The sequence below is a fragment of the Mustelus asterias genome, unplaced genomic scaffold (genome assembly GCF_964213995.1).
Source record: "Mustelus asterias unplaced genomic scaffold, sMusAst1.hap1.1 HAP1_SCAFFOLD_152, whole genome shotgun sequence".
Classification (NCBI taxonomy): Eukaryota; Metazoa; Chordata; class Chondrichthyes; order Carcharhiniformes; family Triakidae; genus Mustelus; species Mustelus asterias.
The window spans coordinates 657,518-682,403 of record NW_027590173.1 but is presented as its reverse complement, the minus strand read 5'-3'; the positions used below and the strand labels follow the sequence as shown (position 1 = coordinate 682,403).

At 44.5% G+C, this 24,886-nt stretch overlaps 2 protein-coding genes across 2 annotated transcripts in view; both read right to left on the bottom strand.

The window, feature by feature from the left end:
• Positions 1-3,452: 3,452 nt before the first annotated feature.
• The window catches only part of LOC144485064 (uncharacterized), a 213,841-nt gene continuing 192,407 nt past the window's right edge, over positions 3,453-24,886 (bottom strand). The window contains exon 3 of the mRNA XM_078203363.1: positions 3,453-3,842. Within this exon, the coding sequence (XP_078059489.1) occupies positions 3,453-3,842 (390 nt within the window). The remainder of the gene's footprint in view (positions 3,843-24,886) is intronic.
• Positions 4,398-5,392, bottom strand: LOC144485053 (histone H2B 1/2-like). Its single transcript, XM_078203352.1, has one exon. It carries the CDS (start codon positions 5,363-5,365, stop codon positions 4,991-4,993), a length of 375 nt encoding a protein of 124 aa, XP_078059478.1. The 5' UTR covers positions 5,366-5,392; the 3' UTR covers positions 4,398-4,990.

The window sequence follows — 24,886 nt, the reverse complement described above, 5'->3', positions numbered from 1 at the left end:
TAATTTGGAGCTAAGGATGCTCTATTGTGGGATTGACACTGTGATGATCTGATGGCAGGAGTCAATTTGGACTTGGATTTATGGATCCCACTATCAATGGTACTGGGTTTGATTTGATTTATTATTGTCACATGCATTGGTATACAGTGAAAAGTATTGTTTTCTTGCGTGCTATACAGACAAAGCAGACAGTTCATACAGCACATAGAGCAGAAGAAAAGGAGAGGGTGCAGAATGTAGTGTTAAAAGTCCATTTAATTGGAGTGCGGTTCAAATGCACACGGACATAAGTCCATTGGATCTTAAGTCCAACCGCTTAACCACTCGGCCATCCTGGTAGGATATTTAGAGTCACATGGACAAAAATGTCTGTCTCTCCTGCTCTGTTTGATTGATGGATTGAAAATGTGTCTGCAACTATTTCTGCTCTCTGAGACCGTTGAACTAATAAGATGTCTGTGTGTCTGGAATTGGTTGCATTCTTGGACATGCGCATCTCCATCAAGGACGGTCACCTCAGCACTTCACTGTACCGCAAGCACATGGATAACCTCATGATGCTCCACTTCTCCAGCTTCCATCCTATCCACGTTAAAGAAGCCGTCCTCTGTGGACAAGCCCTCCGTATACACAGGATCTGCTCAGATGAGGAGTGTTGCAACAGACACCTACAGACGCTGAAAGATGCCCTCATAACAACAGGATATGGTGCTCGACTCATTGATCGACAGTTCCGATGTGCCACAGAAGACAAACACAGGACACGATAGACAGAGTACCCTTCATTGTCCAATCCTTCCCCAGAGCGGAGAAGCTACGACATCTTCTCCGGAGCCTTCAACATGTCAAGAATGAAGACGAACATCTCGCCAAGGCCATCCCCACACCCTCACTTCTCGCCTTCAAACAATCGCATAACCTCAAACAGACCATTGTCTGCAGCAAATTACCCAGCATTCAGGAGAACATTGACCACGACACCACACAACCCTGCCACAGCAACCTCGGTAAATGTGCCGGATCATTGACACTGATGCCATCATCTCACATGAGAACACCATCCACCACGTACACGGTACATATTCTTGCGAGTTGGCCAATGTTGTCTACCTGACACGCTGCAGGAAAGGATGTCCCAAGGCATGGCACATTGGAGAGACTATGCAGACACTATGACAACGGATGAATGAACACCGCTCAACAATCGCCAGGCAGGAGTGCTTCCTTCCTGTCGGGGTACACTTCAGCAGTCATGGGCATTCAACCTCTGATCTTCGAGTAAGCATTCTCCAAGGTGGCCTTCACGACACATGACAATGCAGAATCACTGAGCAGAAACTGATAGCCAAGTTCCGCACGCATGAGGACGGCCTCAACCGGGACCTTGGAATCATGTCACACTACCTGTAACCCCCACAACTTGCCTGGGCAAAATATCAATAACTGTCCTGGCTGGAGACAATACACACCTCTTTAACCAGTGCTTGGCCCTCTCTCCACTTACACTGTCTGTAATTTTAAGACTTGATTACCTGTAAAGACTCGCATTCTTACCATTATCTTGTAAATTGAGTTTGTGCCTGTATGTGCCCTGTTTGTGAACACAGCTTCTCACTCACCTGAAGGAGCCTGAGACTCCAAAAGCTTGTGCTGCCAAATAAACCTGTTGGACTTTAACCTGGTGTTGTGAGACTTCTTACTGTCTGAGCTCCGTCAGAGACAACGTGAGAAGGAGCTGGCGACTCACTTCCCTGTAACTTGCGTGGAGGAGACATCACATTTATTCACTTTCCTTCAATAATTTGTCTGTGGAAACAAAGTATATTTTAAAATTCAAGAACAGGTGAGAGAGAAGATACAGATTCCGTCAGTTTAATCTCTGTTAATAATCATTGTGAGCGGTTTGTGAGGCTGCAGCCAGACTCGAGCTCTGATTGGTCACTCAGATTTCAATCAGATTGGTAACCAATCGGAGAGCCAGGGAGAAGAAATGGGAGGTTTTGATTGGTTCACATTTTCAAACTGGAAAAACCCGCCAATTTCAGTGCAGGAAAAATACAAAATAACCGAACGCCTGAATGTTCAGGAAACTATTTCAATCTCACACTTTATAATCTGTTTATTGTATTTTCCGCCACAGAATCCTGGCGCTATTTTAGGTAAGAAGTTTAACAACACCAGGTTAAAGTCCAACAGGTTTATTTGGTAGCAAAAGCTATTTTAGGAACAGTTTAAATTTCTCAATCTCTTATCTATAACCCGCGGTAATCAGACCCCGTTCCGCAATTTAAAACGGAGCAAATCTCAGCTCAGTGGAAAAGCAGAAACATGGAGATCACCAACCAACTCCTTCACACAGGCTTCACAGGGACAGAGGGAAACGGCTGATTTCTGATCCTATCCCCTGAAAGCGGCCGGGAATGTTACAATGGGAAGTGCGGAGAGAATCCCCGGCCCGATCCCGCCGGTGGAACAGGCAGCTTTGTGTCTGGAGAATAGGGAGCGCCGGGGGGAGGCAGATCTTAAAGCGTTGCAATGGACTCAGGTCCTGTGTGTGCAGAAATCTCGCTGATTCCGTCCTCTGGGAAAGCTGCGGAATAAACAGATCAGCCCGAGAATAACCTCTTCATTTCCGCCTTTACTCTGTTCCGGGAGCGACGCCCAGATCATCCGACAGAGGAAAATATATAATTCTCCAACTGCGAAATTCTTCCTTGTTGTCGATAATGCACCGGGATGGACTCGGTATGAAGCAAACTGAAGGATTTATAAAAACCTTGATTCTGACACCATGTCGTTCAATTATTCACTTGAGCTCAATATAGAGAGGGAACTGAAAACATCAGTAAACAAATCAGAAACAGATCAATCCACCGTGACAATAACTCCATCTCTGACTCCCTGCTGCCAGGAAGCAGCCCTTTCACTGATCCTGTGAGTTTATGTGTTAAATCTGAATGGGCTTGAGAGAAAAGGGTCGGAGATCGAGTCTAACGCACTAAGTGGCGGAAGATAGACTTCAAATCCTCTCTGTACCTGTAACAATCTGTGTAAGAATGGAATAAAGTCTTAGTTTGCACAGATGGTTATTTGCTGCACAAAAAACGGCGCAAATGAAATTGTTGATTAACTGAAATCAGAACCCCAGTTCCAGATATCAACTATTAATACAAAACAGCAACTTGCATGCATTAAAATACTGCCTGTGACAATACTATCGTAATGTGGACGGTGTATTCGCCTGATGAATTCCTCTATCTGCTGCGAGACTGATGGGGTCTATTTACTATCGTACACAGGGGGAACTCCGGATTGATAAAACAAAGCGGGAAACAGCTGGACTGTGAATAGCAGCGCAGCATCTGAGGGGCAAACAATAGATCGCCCTTTTCCAGAAAAAGTGAGTGGCTCTGAAAAGAGCCTTTGGGTTATCAGATTAAAGAATGGTCGCTTCACTTGCTCTTGGACGAGGCCGCAGAAGTTTTCTTGGGCAGCAGCACGGCCTGGATATTGGGCAGCACCCCGCCCTGAGCGATGGTCACTCCTCCCAGCAGCTTGTTGAGCTCCTCGTCGTTGCGGACGGCCAGCTGCAGGTGTCTGGGGATGATGCGGGTCTTCTTGTTGTCCCGGGCCGCGTTCCCGGCCAGCTCCAGGATTTCAGCGGTCAGATACTCGAGCACAGCAGCCAGATAGACCGGGGCTCCGGCACCCACACGTTCAGCATAGTTGCCCTTTCTCAGGTGCCTGTGAACACGGCCCACCGGGAACTGCAGTCCAGCCCGGGAGGAGCGAGACTTGGCCTTGGCCCGTGCTTTCCCGCCGCTCTTTCCTCTTCCAGACATCTGCACAATCTCACAAAAACTTGCACAAAGAATGCTGAAATCCACTCCCTTTCGCTTCTCTTATAGCTCCGGGAGGAATGGAGGTGCGGACATTGCTGATTGGTCACTTTGTTGCTGCCTCTCAGCATCTTGTTCATATGACCAATCAGAAATCTGCTTAACGCACCAATCCGGAGAGCCCACGGAGTGAGGGCGGAAAATAACGGCGCCAAAATCTCAGATTCCAACCGATTTCATTTCAAACTGTAAAAGCCGCCAAAGCGGAAAGAACAAGAGTTTCGAAAATTATACGAATAGGTAATGGTTAATTAATTTTGAGTAAGCTAAGAATCTCCCTTTCTCTCCTTCCCCAGTCTATAGTTAACCTGGATCTGGCAGTTTCTGATTTTCAGCCTGGGTTTTTCGGAAAATAAGTCGAAAATAACAAAATTTTCACTATTCATTTTTGAAAAGTTCGCAGATGTATTTATAAAACAAGAAATACATTTCAAATAAAATCTCTCAATAATTAACTGTTGAACAACAAAGTGTTTAAAACATCAGTCTGTGTTTGCACCATTTCACATTTTATCCCAAGTTGCAGATTTGCTTTTAGAATCCTGGATCCATTCGGGGTTAATCTCGGCCCTTTTTAAAACTCTCGAACTCGCCGCCAGAAAGTCTCATTGACATCGTTCTGTAAACGGACGGGATGTTCTCCATATTCGTGAGAATCAAGAGGGGAGTGAACATTTTCGGTGTAAATTGACCAGTGCCGAGACTCAGGTTCCTGCCGGGGCTGAGAGGGAATAAACTGATCGATTATTAAGACCAAACTGGAACAGAATTGGAAGCTGACACAGTTGCTCCATTAGCTCTCTCCCCCTCTCTAAAGTCGGGGAAACGGGCCTCTGAGATCTAAGTGCAGAGGCGGTCGGAAACCAATTAATTAATTAATGAAACATTATTAATCAGACGCTGGGCGATCAACTTGCATTACTCAGTACCTATCATTGATCAACAGTAAAAACAACAATTAGATTGTTCGAGACGCTTCAGAGTGAAAGATTAATTGAAACTAAATGGATGATATAGCTTTTTCAGGGAGATTGAGAGTGGCTCTTAAAAGAGCCGTTGTGTTTGGGATGTTTTTCAGTCCATGGGGAGTTTTACTTGGAGCTGGTGTACTTGGTCACCGCCTTTGTCCCTTCCGACACGGCGTGCTTGGCCAGTTCTCCGGGCAGCAGCAGGCGCACGGCGGTCTGGATCTCCCGGGAGCTGATGGTGCTGCGCTTGTTGTAATGGGCCAGGCGGGAAGCCTCACCCGCGATGCGCTCGAAAATATCGTTGACGAACGAGTTCATGATGCTCATGGCCTTGGAGGAGATGCCGGTGTCGGGGTGAACCTGCTTCATCACTTTGTAGATGTAGATGGAGTAACTCTCCTTCCTCGACTTTCGCCGCTTCTTGCCGCCCTTTATTACCGGTTTCTTAATCACTTTCTTCGCCCCCTTCTTAGGAGCTGCTTTCTTCTCATCCACCATTGTCACAGTTAATTTCAGACACAGAATCACTGAGTCGCGCTCGGAACTCCTCTTTTATAGACCAAAGCAGAGGCCTATGCTAATGAAGGATTGCTGAAAGCCCTGTTCCCCATTGGCTCATTCACAATGATGTCAATTCGTGACGCTCTCTCTCTGATTGGTTAGTTCAGATACCCAAACACAGAGTTTGTGGATTTGAGCAGCAACCAGTCTGTTGTCAATCCGCCCTTTCCCCTTGTCCGCCCCGATCCACCCAACCCACTGACTCTCTCACTCCCTCTGCCGCACCAGCGCATTCTCTCTGCTGCTAATCCCACATCACTCTATCAGACTGCTGATACTGTTCATACATTTCCCCTTCCTCACCAGCACCAACTGCTCTGCTTTACTTCCGCCCATCACCGGGAGCTGGCAGTGTACAGTATCTGGGCGTGTGGAAGGGGAATAAGTTTGATGAGCAGCAGCCACATTGACATTGTTGCTAAAACAAAAAGCTGACTGCAAGAAGCAGTGGAATCAGAATTGGATATTACTGGCTACAAGCCTTGATATGGTTCCACACCAGAGGCAAATAAAGAAAATGAGAGCACGTGGTGGGGGCTGGGGGGGGGGTTGGTGGGGGCTGGGGGGGGGTTGGTGGGGGCTGGGGGGGGGTTGGTGGGGGCTGGGGGGGGGGTGGTGGGGGCTGGGGGGGGTGGTGGGGGCTGGGGGGGGGGGTGGTGGAGGCTGGGGGGGGGTGGTGGGGGCTGGGTGGGGGTGGTGGGGGCTGGGGGGGGTGGTGGTGGGGGCTGGGGGGGGTGGTGGTGGGGGCTGGGGGGGGGGTGGTGGTGGGGGCTGGGGGGGGGTGGTGGTGGGGGCTGGGGTGGTGGTGGGGGCTGGGGGGGGGTGGTGGTGGGGGGTGGGGGGGGGTGGTGGTGGGGGCTGGGGGGGGGGTGGTGGTGGGGGCTGGGGGGGGGGGGTGGTGGGGGCTGGGGGGGGGGCTGGGGGAGAGAATGTCCTGGAATAGACTGAGAACGAGCTGATGGACAGAAAACTGAGAGTAGGAACAAATGGGTCATTTTCAAGTAAGCAGGCTATGACAAGTGGGCTACCACAAGGATCAGTGTTTGGGCCACTGCTATCTACAATCTGTGTATCAATGATTTGGGATTAAAGGTAATATTTCCAAATTGGTAGCTGTCACAAACAAGGTGGATGTGTGAGTTGTGAGAAGGAGGCAAAGACTCTTTGTGTGTATTTGAAGAGGCTGAGCGAATGGGCAACAATTTTGCAGATAGAAGCAATGCGGAGAGATATGAGGAGATTTAATCATTAAATATGTTCATGAGTGAGATTGATAGATTTCTACATATCAAAAACATCAAGGGTTACGGGGATAGTTCAGGAAAATGGTGTTGAAGTGGAAAATCAGTCATGATTTCACTGTATGGCAATGTGGACTCGAAGAGCCGAATGGCCGACTCTTGCTCCAATTTCTTATCTTCTAATTATGTTTTAGCATGGTCATCATTCTGTGACTGTAATTAACGATAAATGATTACAAGGTACTTCTTGTATCCTGTCACAATATGACTTTGGCTTTAAAAATAGAACAGAGCATGTCCATAGCTAGTGACTGACCTCCTATTTTCCAACAGACTTTCCACAATTGAATTCCACATTTAGGTAAGGGATGGAATACTCTCCACTCACTGGTCAGTGCACCTCCAACAACACCAAAGAATCTCAGAAACAAATCTAGTTTTTGGTTTCACTTGCAAAACATTCACCAGCTTCAGCATTTACTCCCTCAACCATTCATACACAGTGTGCACCATTTGTGAAGTACACTGCAAGAACGGGCGACACAATGGTTAGAGAGCTGCCTCACAATGCCAGGGACCCAGGTTCGTTTCCGGCCTCGGACGCCTGTCTTTGTGGAGGTTGCATATTCTCCCCTTATCTGCATGGGTTTTCTCCAAGTGCACTGGTTTCCTCCCACAGTTCAAAGTTGTGCAGGTTATTCGGATTGGCCATGTTAATTGCCCCTTGGTATCCCAAGATGTGTAGTTAGGGTATGTAGCCGTGGTAAATTTGTGGGGTTATGGGGATAGGGCCTGGGTAAAATGCTGAGTCAGTGCAGACTTGATGGGTCAAATAACATCCTTCTGCACTGGAGGGATCCTATTCTAAATCAGTGAGGCTGAGTGTGGGACTGAAATAGCATCTCTCTATTTCATGTACAGAATGTGATTAATTATGTGCCTGTAAGTATTGGGTACAGTATGTGAAACAAAATGTGTATTTGTCTGTTGATTGCCAGCTTGCATGTGTGAGATTGGCTGAACATAATTTTGTGACTCACGCACTATATCAGTCTCCACTGTGTATGTTAATATGGGGTAAATTCTGCTCATGCCAGTGTCTTGAATTGAATGGGAGTTTGATTTCAGTTCTGCAGGCATGTGTCATTGAGTAACTGCATAAGTGTCTGAATCATACTGTATGCATCGGTCTCTGGTACAACATCTGGGTGTGCTTTTCTGTCTGTCTGTGGTGTTGTGTGTGAATGCAGGGTTCATTCTATGGATGCTACTTGTGATACTGTGTGAGAGTGGACTTCATTTTGCTTCACTGTTTCTCAAAACAAAAGTTTGAATGTAGGTATCATTCTGTAGTTGTCATTCTCTAGTATGTTTTGGAATTCCTTGTTCTTCCATCTGTCTCTAGAGAGTTTGAGAAAGTAGGATTAATTTTACATCTGTGATTCTCTGGTTATCCATGTGGGTGTAGGAATCAATCTTTATCCATGTGTCTCTTGCGTTGTGTTGAAGTGTGGGATACTTCTGTACTTTAACTTTACATGTATCTCAGACATTGTGATAAACACTACATGCTAAAAACATAATGTATTGATATTTGTTCATCTTTCAATTTATTTTTTCATGTAGATTTCCAGTACATTTGACTGTCCCTGTTTATATTCAGCAGCTGTGTGTGAGTATTCAATTTGTAATTCTGTGAATGGTAACAATTGGATACATAACCTGGGAAGCAATTCCTGCAATTGGAAGCAAAGGAATTGCTGTTACATCTTTCTGTCTTACTCATATTGAGCTTTTTTGGATTCATTTACATATTTATCAGGTAATTAATTGTAATTTATTCAGTATTGTACAATTATCTTTTGTCTGTCTGAGCGAAGAATTGTTACTTAATGTGTGATCAAGGTGACACCGTGTTTTATATCTGTGAGTGGATGAATTTGTTTTATTCCTGTGATATATACCTGTCAAGATAAAAGATAAGAAAATGTAGATGTACAAAAGGACTAAAAATGTTAACATGCAGGTCCAGATGGCAATTAGGAAGGCTAATGATATGTTGGACGTTATTGCAAAAGGTTTTGAGTACAGCAGAAGTGAAGCCTTACTTTAATTGTATAGCAGCTTGGTTAGACGGCACCTGGAGAACTGTGTGTAGTTTTGGTCCCCTTACCTTAGGAAGGATAATTATTTTGTGATAGAAAGTGTAACAAAGGTTCACCAAACTTGTTCCAAAGATCAGAGAGGCATCTACATCGGTACAGACTTGGTGGGCTAAAGGATCTGTTTCTGTTCTGTATTGTTCTTTGTTCTTTGCATCCCTATAGTGGGGGAGGATATTTATGCCATCTAGTCTGCACTGACTCAGCATCTTACATTTGCCCACACAACCCCCTCCCACACTATCCAAATAACCCACAAACCACTGAATCTACACAAGCTGGAACACAAAGGAACATGCAACCTGTGACCATCACCCTCTGCTTTATGCCACTACGAAAGGTTTTGATGCAATTTTCCAAATTATACTGGATCCCATGGGCTCATATCTTCTTGACCAGTCTTCCATTGGCAAATGCCTTACTGAAGTCCATGTGGACGACATCAACTCACTGCCCTGACCTACAAGGCTAGACAACTCCCCAAAAAAATTCAATCTAATTTGTTAGACATGATCTCCCCCGAACAAAGCCATGCTGACTATCCTTGATTAATCCTTGCCTCTGCAAATGGAGATTAATTTTGACCCTCACAATTTTTCTCAATAGTTCCCATTACACTGATTTCAGACTTTAAACAACTGGATTGTGTCCTTGTCACCTCAAGGACATCTCCACTCTCCAACACTACAATGACTTCCCTGGTCAGTATTGTCATCCCACCTCTCCTTTTCTCTTATCTATCTCTTTCTGAACACAATTCTTGAATATTCAGCACCCTGTCTTCACTCTTTAAGCCACATTTCTGTCATTGCCTTCGCATCAGATTCCCACATTTCTCTTGGTCCTTCAAGCTCATCAACCTTATTTATCACACTTTGTGTTTACATACATTGGAAACCTGTCTGGACATTCTTCATAGTACTTGTTTGTCTCCTTCTATCCAACATGGTATTACTTCCTTCTCCTGTATTATCCATCACTCTCCCTCCTTTCTGCCCTTATTCCTTTCTGCTACTTTTATATGTATCACAACCTCTATCCTATCACCCTCCTCTTTCAGGATGTCCTGCAGCGATTCAGTGACATCCCTGACACTGGCCAGAGAGATAACACACCATCCTGAAGTCAAATCCTTGGCCACAGAAATGCCTGTCTGCTCTACTGACTGATGAATTCCCTATCACTATTGCTCTTCCTGTCTTCTTCTTCCCCAGCTGTTCAAGCAAGATGCTTGTGGTGCCAGAATCTTGGCTCTGACTGCACTCCTCTGGGGTGCTGATCAGCACCCTCATCTGCATCCAAAATGGAAGACATGTTCGTGACTAGGATCCCAGGGGACTCCTGCAGTACCCGTTTGGGTGGCAGGGTGACAAAGTGGTTCGCATTGCTGCCTCACAGCATTCTCCCGGTTTATGTGTGGGTTTCCTCCTGGTGCTCTGGTTACCTCCCACAGTCCAAAAATGTGCAGGTTAGGTGGATTGACCATGCTAAATTGCCCTTTAGTGCCCCAAGATGTGTAGGTTAGAGAGATTGGCAGCGTAAATACCTGGGGTTATGGGGATAGGGGCTGGGTAGGATGGTTATTGGTGCAGGCTCGATGGGCTGAATGGCCCCCTTCTGCACTGTAGGGATTCAATAATTCTATTCTATGATTCCACATGCCTGTTCTTCCTGGACTGCTCAGTGGTCACCCATTCCCTTCTTTCCTCTAGTACCTTGAGCTCTGCTGTGACCATCTCTCTAAATGTGCTGTCCACATAACTCTCAGCCTCTCAAATGCATCACAGTCTGTCCAGCTGCTCCTCAAGGTCCGAAACCTGGAGCTCCAGTTTCTGCAGCTGGGAACACTTCCTGCACATGTGGTCATTCAAGACACTGGCCGCATCCAAGACTCCCCACATGAGACAAACCACACATTCCACTCAGCTGTCTTCACCTGACGTGTCTTCAATGTAAAATTTACACCTTATACTAGAACAAATCAGATGTCGTGATGCCGGCATTGGACTGGGGTGGGCACGGTAAGAAGTCTCACAACACCAGGTTCAAGTCGAACAGGTTTATTTGGTAGCATGAGCTTTCGGAGCACTTCTCCTTCCTCAGGTGAGTGGAGAATTGGGTTCACAAACAGGGCATATATTTTTTTTATACTTTTCCAATTCAATCAAATCAAATCCAATTCAGAGTCTCAACAAGTTGAGACATTTCAGATCCAGGCTGACAAGAGAGGGCGAGTGACCAAATCACCCTGTCCTGGGCCTGATCTACATGAGCCAAGCTGATTGGAGAAGGGGGAGGTTCCTCCTCCAAGACTTGAGCTCATTTGCATCTTAGCCAAAAGGCCGAGATGCCGCTTTTAAAAAATTGCTTCATATGAAACACACGAAGCTTCAGTGCAACCCAATGACCTCAACCAAGCGCAGCCGACCATACTACACCTGATCTCAGCCAAAAGGCCAAGAATGAATCAGCTCATCAGCTGACTATTACATCACTCTGTGATTGGTTCCATGCTTTTTTGGGTCAGCTGACCCTTACATCTTGTTCCCATTGGTCACATTACATCCAATCAAAGTTGTCCCCGGTTACACTCCAACAAGGAGCAGGCGCTGAAAGCTCATGCCACCAAACAATCCAGATGGACTTTAACCTGGTATTGTGAGACTACTTGCTAGAACAAATAAAGATAATATATAATAACTTTCCCAATAAATAACATGCTTCGTTTAGCTTCAGCTCAATATGTAGATGTGCTTGAAACAGTTCAGAGAAGGTTTACGGGATTAATACCAGGAAGGAGCGGGTTGTCTCATGAGGACATGTTGAGGGGATAAATTTGCAGGCGAGAGGTTAGAAGAGTAAGTGTCGACTTGATTGAAACTTTACAGATCTGAGTGGTCTTGACAGGATGGATATGAAGAGCATATTTCCTCTTGTGGGAGAATCTAGAATGAGGGGTCACTGTTTAAAAATAAAGGGTCATTCATTTGAGGCACAGATGAGGCGAGATTATTTTCTCTCAGAGGGTTGTGTGTCGATGGAACTCCCTTCCTCAAAAGGCAAAGCAAGCAAAATCTTTCAATATTTTGATTGCAGAGATGGATAGAAAATCATAGAATACCTACAGTGTCGACGAAGGCCATTTGGCCCCTCGGGTTAGCACTGATTTTCCAACAGAGCATCTTTCTGAGGCCCACTCCTTGCTGCATCCCTGTAACCCCATGCATTTACCCTGCTAATCCCCCTAACCTACACATCTTGGGACACAAAGAAGCAAGTTAGCATGGTCAATCCACCTAACCTGCACATCTTTGGAATGTGTGAGGAAACTGGAGCGTAGAAACATAGAAATCAGAAGCAGGAGTCGGCCATTCAGCCCATCGAGCCTGCTCCACAATTCATTCTGATCATTGAATTCAATATCCTGATCCCCACTCTCCCCCCCATATCCCTTGATCCCTTTGAACCCAAGAGCTAGATCCAATTTCTTCTTGAAACCAGACAACGTTTTGGCCTCAACTACATTCTGTGGTTGTGAATTCCGCACATTCACCAAGTTCCAAAAGCTTTACCCCTTATCCTCAACCAAGACCCCTAGTTCTGGACTCCCCCACCATTTGGAATATTCTTTCCAGCCAACTTCGTCTCTCTGAATCCTAAGCGATTTAGTCTCCGATCATATGACACATCTGCCAGCCCAGGAATCAGCCAAGTAAACCTCCATTGTACTCTCTCTATAGCAAGGACATCCTTCCTCAGATAAGGACACCAAAAGTGCACACAATACTCCAGGTGTGGCCTCACCAATGCCCTACACAATTGCAGCAAAACATCCCTATCTCTGTACTCAAATCCTCTCGCTATTAAGGCCAACATACCATTTGCCTTCTTTACTGCCTGCTGTACCTCCGCTCTTAATTTCAGCAACTGATGCATGAGGACTCCAAGATCTCATTGAATATCCACCTCTCTAAATTTACAACCATTCATGTAATAATCTTTTTTCCTATTCCTTCTACCAAAGTGGACAACCTCACATTTATCCACATTATAGTGCATCTGACATGCGATGTCCATGCACTCAGCTTGTCCAAATTACGCTGAAGTAACTCTGCATCCTCCTCACAGCTTACCCTCCCACCCAACTTCGTATCATCTGCAAATTTGGAGATAATACATTTAGTTCCCTCTTCTAAATCATTAATATATAATGTGAACAGTTGGGGTCCTGGCACTGATCCCTGCAGAACTGCACTAGTCACTGACTGCCACTCAGAAAAAGCACCCAGAGGAACAAATGTTGACACAGGGAGAATGTGCAAATTCCAGACAGTCACCCAAGGTTGGAATTGAACCGGGCTCCCTGGTGCTATGAGGAAGCAAGGAGGTGAAAGATTATCGGGGATAGGTAAGGATGTGGGTTTGAAGTTACAATCAGACCTGTCATGATCATATTGAATGGTGGAGCAGGCGCAAGGGGCCAAGTGGCCTACACCTGCTCCTAATTCATACATTCATCTGTCTGGGAATTTTCAAATATGTTCAAGAGAATTTCTTGGACCAGAGTATTCTCAAGAAACTATGAACAAAGCATTGCTGGATCTGGTGCTGGGGAATGGGGTGGGCCAAGGTTGGCCACATGAATTAAGTGTCTGTGTTTTTATCCAGTGATCATTGGATCACAAGCTTGACATTAGCAAGGAACAATCTAAAGTCGACATTCTAAATTGGAAGAGGATTAACTTCAATGCTTCTTAGTCTGCTCCTTCTCCAGTATTATCCATCACTCTCCCTCCTTTCTGCCCTTATTCCTTTCTGCTACTTCTATATGCTGGTGTCGAACCCGCTGCCAATTTAGTTGAAACCCTCACCAACCAGACGACTGAACCATAAACCAACAACAATGTTGTGCTTGGGGCCTGTGCTTGCAGAGCACAATGGATCAGAACTCCAGCAAGTGAACCTCTTGGCCATCTCTGCTGTGTGTGTGAGTGACACTTACTGTGTGTGAGGAGCTGGCTGTAATTCACCTTGTGTGAAAGAATCGCTCCATTTATTCTGCTGGTTTCAACTCTTTGCCTGTCAGAAGGAAAAATGTTGATTAAATTTAAGAGGATAGATAGAAAATACACTATACATTGAGTATTTTATCAATTGCTTATCAAGCGCAAAGGAAGAACAGTCAAACAGAGTCAGTGTGTGATTCCACTGCCGTCCTGCAACACATGCACTGAAATACAGGTACAGAGACTGACAGATACAGAATAAAATGAACACACTGATATTGTGGATGAGAGCGATACAAACAAAAATAAAACTAATACCACCAAGAAGAGAATTATTACTACATGCAGTCACATGCACCACCTTTGGACAGACACACAATGAGACTCAGATACAGAATGAATTTTCCGATCAGGGCCAGTGTGATCTCCTGGACTCGTTTCGATCGCCTCAGGGGGTCGGAGAGGAATTTCCCAGATTTTTTTTTTCCCCATATTGGCCCTGGGGTTTTCACTCTGGGTTTTCGCCTCTCCCTGGAGATCACATGGTCTGGAATGGGGGGGTGGGGGTGAGCTAATAGGTTGTGTTACTGTCTGACATTCTGTGAACAGAATTCCCACTCACCTGAAGAAGGGGCTTACAGCCTCGTAAGCTTGTGTGGCTTTTGCTACCAAATAAACCTGTTGGACTTTAACCTGGTGTTGTTAAACTTCTTACTGTGGATGAAGTTCTAACCAGTGGAGAGGTTTCCATGATTCCCATCGACTTTGCTTTTGCTGAGGATCCTTGATGCTGAACTCGGTCAAATCCTGTTTTGATGTCGAGGGCAGTCACTCTCATCTCATCTCAGAGGATAGTTAGTCAGTGGAATTCCCTTCCCCAGACAACAGTTGAGACTGGATCATTGAATATGTTCTAGGCTGAATTAGACAGATTATACAAGGGAGTGAATGGTTGCTGCAAAAGTTCAAAAAGTCGAATTGCAGCCACAATTATTTTAGTTATGATCTTTTTCCTTGGTCCATTCATAGGATGTGTGCATCACTGGCCAGCATTTATTACCCATCCACGTATCGAGTCAACCACATTGCTGTCGCTCTGAAGTCACATGTAGGCCACACAAGGTAATTTCATCAGATTTCCTGCCCTAAAGCACATTAGTGAACCAGATGGATTTTTCCAACAATGGTTCCATCGCCATCACTAGATTCTTATTTTCAAATTACTTTTGATTGAAATCAAATTCTACCATCTGCTGTGGAGGGTTTCGAACCTGGGTGCCCAGAACATTAGCTGAGTTTCCAGATTAATAGTCTAGCAATGATACCACGAGACCATCGCCTCCCCTTCTTGAATGATGGTGCAGGACTGAGGGGCTGAATGGCCTGACTCCTGCCCGTATTTCTAATATGATAGTAACCGTCATAATTGATTCCATTTTATTTTGATTTTTGGTTTTCATCTATATTTTCTCTTGATTTTGCTTTCAGCTGGCAGTTGTTCATCATTCTTCAATTCACACCTCCTTCAGACACATCTCTGTTTGCTGTTACTTGTTCCTTTCCCACTCCCTTTCGCCTTGCAGCACCAATTATTTTATTACTTAATCACTCCTGCCCTCCACCTTGCTTTGGAAAGCACAAGACAAAAGGTTCCACGAATTTCAGTAATGAGGCAGGAGCAGGATTAATTAATAATCTGACAGTAAATAAACATCAAACACTGAGTGACCACAATATTTTAGAGGCAGACATTCAGTGCGAGGAGAAAGGACACACGCAGGTCACAGTTTTGACCTGAAGTAAGGCCGAGAAGGGTGAAATGTGTTGTAAACTGAACACGTTAAAATCCATCCAGCTATGAAGAGGCGAATCAAGGGAACAATCAGAGAGACTGAAAAAAGTATTTCATACAATGTGTATCTAATGCAAGCCTGAAGAAAGGAAACTTCACTTTCTCAGTTTATGGTGATTTTGGGAACTGAATTTCATGTTTTAAACCAGTAATTAAGAAAAAAATAGTGATTTCTGTCCAAATAAGGATTAACTCTGTCTTTAACGGGATGCTGTGTCCGCTGTGCTGATATTCTTGTCCTTCTCAATAGTACATGTCACAGGGAGGACGCTGCTGCCCATCCATATAAGCATGGTGGCTTACTGCAGGGTGCCCTGGAGATCAGAAATAGTGCAGCTAATATGTCTAAACTTCACCAGATTGTTTTCATTGAAGAAAATAGCTTTTTTTCTATTCGGACAATCATAGAGTGATGGTGAATAATTCAAGATCATTCGGATCATCACGCCTGTGTCAGCTGTTTGGGAGAAACGGGCTGAAAGGGAAAAACCTTGGCTTGTGTATCTTTGCAACATTTACAGCTTGTGTCCGTGTGTGAGTAAATGGCATTTTAGCGATCTGTTGTTCATTCAAATGTTAACGAGTAGCGAGAAGCGGAAGAAAATTACAGCATCCTGGGCGGAAATGTCAAATCATTTTGAAGGAGCCGCTGAGGAATTATTTTTGCTGTTGCTCAAAACCTAATAGCAGAAAATGGTCTCGATCCTTTGACCTCTGGGTTATGGGCCCAGCACGCTTCCGCTGCGCCACTCTGCTACACGATTAAAATTGCCTGCGAGCTATTGTGAATGTGTCACAGGTATTCACTTCCGAGTTCATCATTGGAGTGCATGCGCTCGGCTGCTCCCCCTGGCGCCACAATTCCACTGTCACCAAGAATGGAAAACACAGAACGACACACAGACGAAGCGACAGATAGTCAGGATACACAAGATCACACACAGGCAAAGGAGAATGGACTGAGTGGTCATTAATGTAAATCCCAAGATGTCTCCTGTTTCTAACCTTCTTCTTCTTGTTTAATTCTGCTTCCTTGTTTCTAAATAGATCCTCTGCTGTGGAACTGCGATCTCTGCTGTGGAACTGTGATCTCTGCTGCGGAACTGTGATCCCTGCTGCGGAACTGTGATCCCTTCTGTGGAACTGTGATCCCTGCTGTGGAACTGTGATCCCTGCTGTGGAACTGTACTTTCTGCTGTGGAACTGTGATCCCTGCTGTGGAACTGTACTTTCTGCTGTGGAACTGTGATCTCTGCTATGGAACTCTTTTCCCTGTTGTGGAAAAGTTCTCAGTGCTGCGGAACTGTGCTCGCTGCTGTGGAACTGTGCTCTCCGTTGTGGAACTGTGATCTCTGCTGTGGATCTGTGATCTTTGTTGTGGATCTGTGATCTCTGCTCTGGATCTGTGATCTCTGCTGTGGAACTGTGCTCTCTGCTGTGGACCTGTGCTCTCTGCTGTGGAACTGTGTTCTCTGCTGTGGAACTGCGCTCCCTGCTGTGGAACTGCGCTCCCTGCTGTGGAACTGCGCTCCCTGCTGTGGAACTGTGCTCTCTGCTGTGGAACTGTAATATCTGCTGTGGTACTGTGATCCCTGCTGTGGAACTGTGCTCTCTGCTGTGGAACTGTGATCTCCGCTGTGGAACTCATTTCCCTGTTATGGAAAAATACTCTCTGCTGTGGAACTGTGCTCTCTGCTGTGAAACTGTGATCTCTGCTGTGGAACTGTGCTCTCTGCTGTGAAACTGTGATCTCTGCTGTGGAACTGTGCTCTCTGCTGTGAAACTGTGCTCAGGGGTTACATTTTCCACTCTCCAAACTGCTTAGACTGTTAAAGAATGTAGAGAATGTTGGATCCATTCTTCCCATTGCCACTTCGTTTAGAACCCTGTGATGTAGATTATTGGGCTTTGGAGATTTTTCAGCCCTCAGTCCCATTAATTTCTCCAGCACTATATATTTTAGTAATATTAAATCCCCCCAATTTCTAGACCATGGTTCCCGAGCATTGCTGGGAAGTTATTTGTGTGTTTCTCCATGAAGACAGCATGAAAACACTTATTTAATTGCGCTGCCATTTCCTTGTTCTCCATTATAAATTTGCCCATATCCGAATGCAAAGCACCTAAATTTATCTTTGTTATATTTTTTCACATACTAACATAAGCTTTAATAGTCCAATTGTCAGCGACTTGCAAGTTCACTCTCGTACAGCATTTTATCCCTCTAATCAATCTCTTTGTCCTCCTTTCCTGAAATAAAAACTGTTCCCAATCCTTCGGGTTTCAACTTTTTCTTTCAACTTTATAAAAATCATCATCAGATCTAATAATACCTAATTTTATTAGCCATGATTGGGTCATTTTTCCTGTTATGTTTTTGCGACTGAAGGAAATGTACAACTGTTACAATGCAAGCATTTCTTCCTTAAATATCAGACACTGCCTATCCACCTTCGTGCCCCTTCATCGAGTTTCCCAATCTATTTTCGCCAACTCACCTGTAATACATTCTGAGTTTCCTTTGTTTAGAGTTGGGACTTCAGTTTAAGCTTGGATTTGAATCTTTGTTCTGACTGAAGACAGGTGTTTCACAAAGCAGACACTCAATCTATCCAACCCAGAGCAAACCACATTGTGAGCATTGAATGTATTCTACAAAATTGAAACATAAAACGTTCAGATACATCAATATTTCTCCTGGCCGTATAATTAAGGTCTTGAACAATGCGTACTGATAATGGAGCTTTCCATTTGAGAAATTCTGATATTTCTTCCTTTTTCCTCAGCCACTGATCTCCCCACTCTGTGGCTGACAGCATACTCATCTGTGTCTGCTCTTGTCCCACACCTCTGCTCTCACCCCGTCTCTATATTCTCTATATTATGATAATGCTTCCTCCTTTAAATTACCAACTTTTTCAATGGATTAGCTCTCAGCATTTTTACCACCTCTAGCTTGTGTGATGCTCTCACCAAACATTCCTTCCCCTCCGAATACTGCAGTCCTTTCCTACCAGCTTCTATTTGTCGTTTTGACTTTCCATGGCACCTGTCAAGGTGCAACAACAGGCCTTTTACCTCTTTTCTCCTCATCAGATACCCCCTCAATGAATCCTACTGGACTAATCATTTAAATGTAGTCTGCTGTATTTGCTGCTCACAATGCACTCTGCTCTACATGCTTATGACAGATGTACAGATTGTGGAACATTTCCATTCAGTCCACAAGAAGCACACTATTTGTGATAATTCCTATCATTTTAATTCTGTGCTTTGCTCACACTGATCATTCTGTCCTTGGTCTTCTCTCGTGCTCCAATGGAACTCATGCACCCCTCTTGACGACACAGTGCTCACTATCTTTACTTGTACTCTTACTATTTCCTTTAGACTGTTTGCCATTTTATGCGCGTGTGTTGCACACAATCACAAACCTCCCTTTTTTTTGCCATCTGCCGTTCTCTGTAGCATTTTCTTAAAATCTTCGATCACATTTGTAACTTTCACCAGTGCTGATGAAAGGATGTTGATCTGAAAGTTTAAACCTGATCACTATTTACCCCTGCAGGTGCATACTTGTGTACATCCAGATTTTCAAAATTAAGTTTGTACTTCCAGCATTCATAGTTTTTGATGTCGGCAGGCACGTTAACAGGAGTTTTCATGGAGGTGTTCAAAATCATGGACAGCTTTAATAGAGTAAATTGGCATAAACTGTTCCTGTTGCATGAGGACATTGATTCATTATGATTTGTTAAAAAAGTAAAGATATTGTGAGCAAACACATGTTTACTTACATAGGTAGCTAGTTTCTGTAAATCCTGAATACGCTGTCTAAAAAACTGGGGAATCTGATGCAAAATTTTTTCAAAGAGCAGTTGGAGAAAAACCGTTTTAAAGGGCGAATTTTAGGGCATAAAGAGGAAATGGGGCGGATTCGCTACGAAATCTCTGGCAGAATTCCGATGGGTTTAAATATAACCCCAGATGCTGTGTGGAGTTTGCACACTCTCCTCGTGTCTGCGTGGGTTTCCTCCGGGTGCTCCGGTTTCCTCCCACAATCCAAAGATGTGCGGGTTAGGCTGATTGGCCAGGTTAAAAATTGCCCCTTAGAGTCCTAAAATGCGTAGGTTAGAGGGATTAGCGGGTAAATATGTGGGGGTAGGGCCTGGGTGGGATTGTGGTCGGTGCAGACTCGATGGGCCGAATGGCCTCTTTCTGCACTGTAGAGTTTCTATGATTCCTATGATTTCTACGATATGCTGTATTATTCCATGAAATGGTGGGCAGTGTAACCCACAATGCGCCGCGAGCGTGAATACGGTCTATCTCATTCAGAATGATCCGCACTGCGCAGGCGTCAGGAGGCTCCGTCCCGGAGCGGAAGCTGAGCGGAACTGTGCACGCGCAACAACGTGAGTCTCAGCGGCTCTCAGAGCCCGAATCAGAGCCGCCGGGCTCGGCGGACGTGCAGCGAGGGAGCCGGGGGAGCGGCACCATGAAGCGGATGATGCAGCGAGGCCATCCTCACCGCCCCATATGGAACAGTGTGAGTGAGAGGAAACAGAGAGCAGTGGTTAATGGTTGTGTTTCAGACTGGAGGAAGGTTTCCAGTGGAGTTCCCCAGGGCTCGGTGTTAGGAGCCCTGCTCTTCCTGATATATATTAATGACACACACCTTGGTGTACAGGACACAAGCTCAACATTTCCACACGCCACCAAACTTGGAGGCATTGGAAACTGTGAGGAGGAAAGTGGGAAACTTCAAAAGGACACAGGCAGCTTGGTGGAATGGGAGACAAGTGGCAGTGAGGAAAGTTCCTGCACCGATTGTCCTGCAGCTGCCCCTGGGGAGCATGCCCACTCTCAGTGCCTGGGCAAGTCAGTGTGTGGGATAGAGCGCTTTCTGGGTGCAGATAATTATTTTTATTCATTCCTGTAATGTGTGCGTCACTGACTTGGCCAGCATTCATTGCACTAATTACCTTTGAACTGAGTGGCTTGTTAGGCCATTTCAGAGGGCATTTAAGAGTCAAACACATTGCTGTGTGGTTGGAGTCACATGTAGGCCAGAAGAGGTCATGTGGGCAGATTTGCTTGCCTAAAGGGACATCAGTGAATCAAGTGGGTTTTTACGACATGGCCATCATTAGACCTTTATTTCCAGTTGTTTATTGAGCTCAAATGTCACTCTGTTGTGGTGATATTCAGGTCCCATTGCATTACTCTGGATCATGGTCCAGTGACAATACCACTACACCATTAATTCCTCATGTGGGAATTAAAGGCTGCTGCCATTCAGTACGTGTTTTAATGCAAGCCAATTGTCAGAGAGCTGAAACATGAACTCTGTTTCTCTCTGACCTGCCTGACCTGTTGAGTCATTCCAGAATTTTCACTTTGTTTCAGATGTTCAGTATCCACATGATTTTACCCGTGAAATATTGCAGCTGTTCAGAAAACTGAGGCCTGAAATAGACAAATGAAGACCCCTTTGGAATGAGGGTGGATGTTCTGTGAAGGTACGTTCCTGTTGGCTGGCTTTGAACTGGAGTGTTGATGGAGGAAAAGCTGATGGGTTTAACCATGAGTACATTTGAGACCAGTCGAGCCCAAACATTTCTCATCAAAGTTTCTTGTACAGGAACAGAAACTGGCAGAGACATTGCACTCTCATATAGAATAAATAATCGACAGCAAATCAGTTCTGCACTCATATGCAGTATCAAGCTTGAGTTAATTTCACACTGAAATACTGAAACAGAGCCTAACAGAGAGTTAGTCCCACATTGACATCAAATCAGAACATAAGAAGCAGGAGCAGCAGAAGGCAGTTTGTTCTTTAGGGTTCCCCCACCATTCGGTAAGATCATGGTTAATGTGATTATGGCCTCAACTCCATTTAATTGCCTGCCCCATAACCCTTGTCTCTCCTGTAGATCAAAACTCTTTCTAACTTAGGATGGAATCTATTAAATTCCACAAATTAAGGACATTTTGAGAGGAGAAATTTCTTCTCATCTCCATCTAAAGTGGGGCATACTTTATTTTTAACTGTGTCCTCTAGTTTTAATTTTGCCCATAAATGAAAACATTCCTCTCGATATCTACCCTGTCCAATTCCCTCAGATCCTTCAATGTTTCAATCTGATCATCTCTCATTCTTCCCAACTTCTATGAGATCGGCTCAACTTGATTGAACTTTCCTCATAAGATAACTCCTTCATCTCAGCAATCAGCCGAGTGAATCTTCACTGCCTCCAATACAAGTATTTCCCTCTTTAAATCAGAGAAAACCTTTAAACTCAGCAATATCATGTATTTGTAGCAACATTTCCCTACTTTGATACTCCACATACGTACTTATAATTAGAGTTATTTCCTCCTTTTCTGGATCAATCTGCTGTATCTCCCCCTCTATTTAAATAATGTTCTGCCTTCCCATCCTTCCCACTGAAGTGGAAAGCCTCACATTTTCCTGCATTGTATCCTACCTGACAAATTTGTGTCCATTCACTTAACCTCGCTATATCTCCTTACAGACTCTTTGTGTCCTCCTCACAACCTACTTCCCCACCTATTTATGTATTGTCTGAAAATTTGGTGATGGTCTGTCCCTTCATCTGGGCCATTAATATAGATTGTAAATAGCTGAGAACCCAGCACTGATCCATGTGGCTCTCTGCAAGCAGCAGTTTGCTAAGCTGACAGTGACCCACTTCCATGCAGTAACAGAGACTGACAGACAGTGAGATAATTTCACACATTATTATTAATAGATAGGGAGTGAATTACACATTCAGATGCAGTAACAGAGATTGACACAATGGTAATTCCAAACAAAAATACAGTGATGGTGATTAAAGGATAGAGAATCAATTTCACACTAAAAAACAGTAACACAGCCAGAGTTAATTACACATTCAATTCTACTGAGCAAGAGTTAATGCTACATTCATACACAATAACCAAGACTGACAGTTAATTCCACTCTCACATGCTATAACAGCGATGAACAGAGAGTTAATGTCCCACTCACATTCAGTAATAGTGAATAACAAATACAGATTTAATTCCATCCTCGCATTCACTAATATAGATGAACTGATGTAATTCCATACTGAAACACATGAACAGAGAATGGCTGACAGCGTTAATTCCACACTCTCACACACTAATAGATTGAGAGAGTTAATTCCACACTCTCTCACAGTAATAGATTGAGAAAATGTTAATTCCACACTCATGCACAGTCATAGATTGAGAGAGAGTTAATTCCACATTCAGACACACTAATCGATTGAGAGAGAGTTAATTCCACACCCACACACAGCCTTAGATTGAGAGGGAGTTATTCCATGTGCCCACACAGTAATAGATTCAGAAAGAGTTAATTCCACACTGACACTGAAATAGATTGAGAGAGAGCCAATTCCACACTCTCTCACTGTAATAGATTGAGAGAGAGTCAATTCCACATTCACACACAGGAATAGATTGAGAGTTAATTCCATGCTCTCACACAGCAACAGATTGAAAGGGAGTTAATTCCACACGTACACACAGTAATAGATTGTGAGAGAGTGAATTCCACACTGACACAGGAATAGATTGAGAGTGAGTTAGTTCAACGCTCACATACAGTAATAGATTGAGAGAGAGTTAATTCCACACTTTCACACAGTCATAAATTGAGAGTTAATTCCACACTCGAACACAAAAATAGATTGAGAGAGTTAATTCCTCGCTGACACTGTAATAGATTGAGGGAGACTTAATTCCACACACATAGTAATAGATTGAGAGTTAATTCCACACTGGCACACAGTAATAGATCGGAGAGAGAGTTAATATAGGGCTAAAAGGGGTCACAAAAAATCATTGCCCAGCAGGATTAAGGAAAATACCAAGGCTTTTTATACATATATAAAGAGCAAGAGGATAGCCAGGGAGAGGGTTGGCCCACTCAAGGACAAAGGAGGAAATCTATGCGTGGAGCCAGAGGAAATGGGTGAGGTATTCAATGAGTTCATTGTGTCAGTATTCACCATAGACAAGGACTTGGTGGATAATGAATCTGGGAAAGGGTGTGTTGATAGTTTGAGTCATGTTGAGATCAAGTGTTGGGGTTCTTGAGGAATATTAAGGTAGACAAGTCCCCAGGGCCTGATGGGACATACCCCAAAATACTGGGAGAGGCAAGGGAGGAAATTGCTGGGGCCTTGAGAGAAATTTTTGTATCCTCACTGGCTGCAGGATTTACTGCCACTTGGAAATTAGTGGATGTATTTGCGAGAGGCAATATGGTTTTGTGAAGGGCTGGTCATGTCTCACTAACTTGATCGAGTTTTTCGAGGAAGTGACGAAGATGGTTGATGAGGGTAGGGCAGTGGATGTTGTCTACAAGGACTTCAGTAAGGCCTTTGACAAGGTCCCTCATGGCAGAATGGTGCAGAAGGTGAAGTCGCATGGGATCAGAGGTGAGCTGGCAAGGTGGATACAGAACTGGCTTGGTCTTAGAAGACAGAGGGTAGCAGTGGAAGGGTGCGATTCTGAATGGAGGACTGTGACATTTGGCGTTCCTCAGGGATCAGTGCTGGGACCTTTGCTGTTCGTAATATATATAACTGATTTGGAGGAAAATGCAACTGGTTTGATTTGTTAGTTTGCGAACAACACAAAGGTTGGTGGATTTGCAGATAGCGATGAGCACCATCAGAGGATACAGCAGGATATAGATAGGTTGGGGGCTTGGACGGAGAGATGGCAGATGGAGTTTAATCCGGACAAATGTGAATTAATGCATTTTGGATGGTCTAATACAGATAGGAAATATACAGTCAATGGCAGAACCCTTAGGAGTATTGATAGGCAAAGGGATCTGGGTGAACAGGTACACAGGTCACTGAAAGTGGCAATGCAGGTGGAGAAGGTAGTCAAGAAGGCATACGGCATGCTTGCCTTCATCGGCGGGGGATTGAGTTTAAAAATTGGCAAGTCATGTTGCAGCTTTATAGAATCTTAGTTAGGCTGCATTTGGAATATTGTGTTCAATTCTGGTCGCCACACTCCCAGAAGGATGTGGAGACTTTGGAGAGGGTACAGCAAAGACTTACCAGGATGTTGGCTGGTATGGAGGATATTAGCTGTGAGGAGAGGTTGGAGAAACTTGGTTTGTTCTCTCTGGAACGACAGAG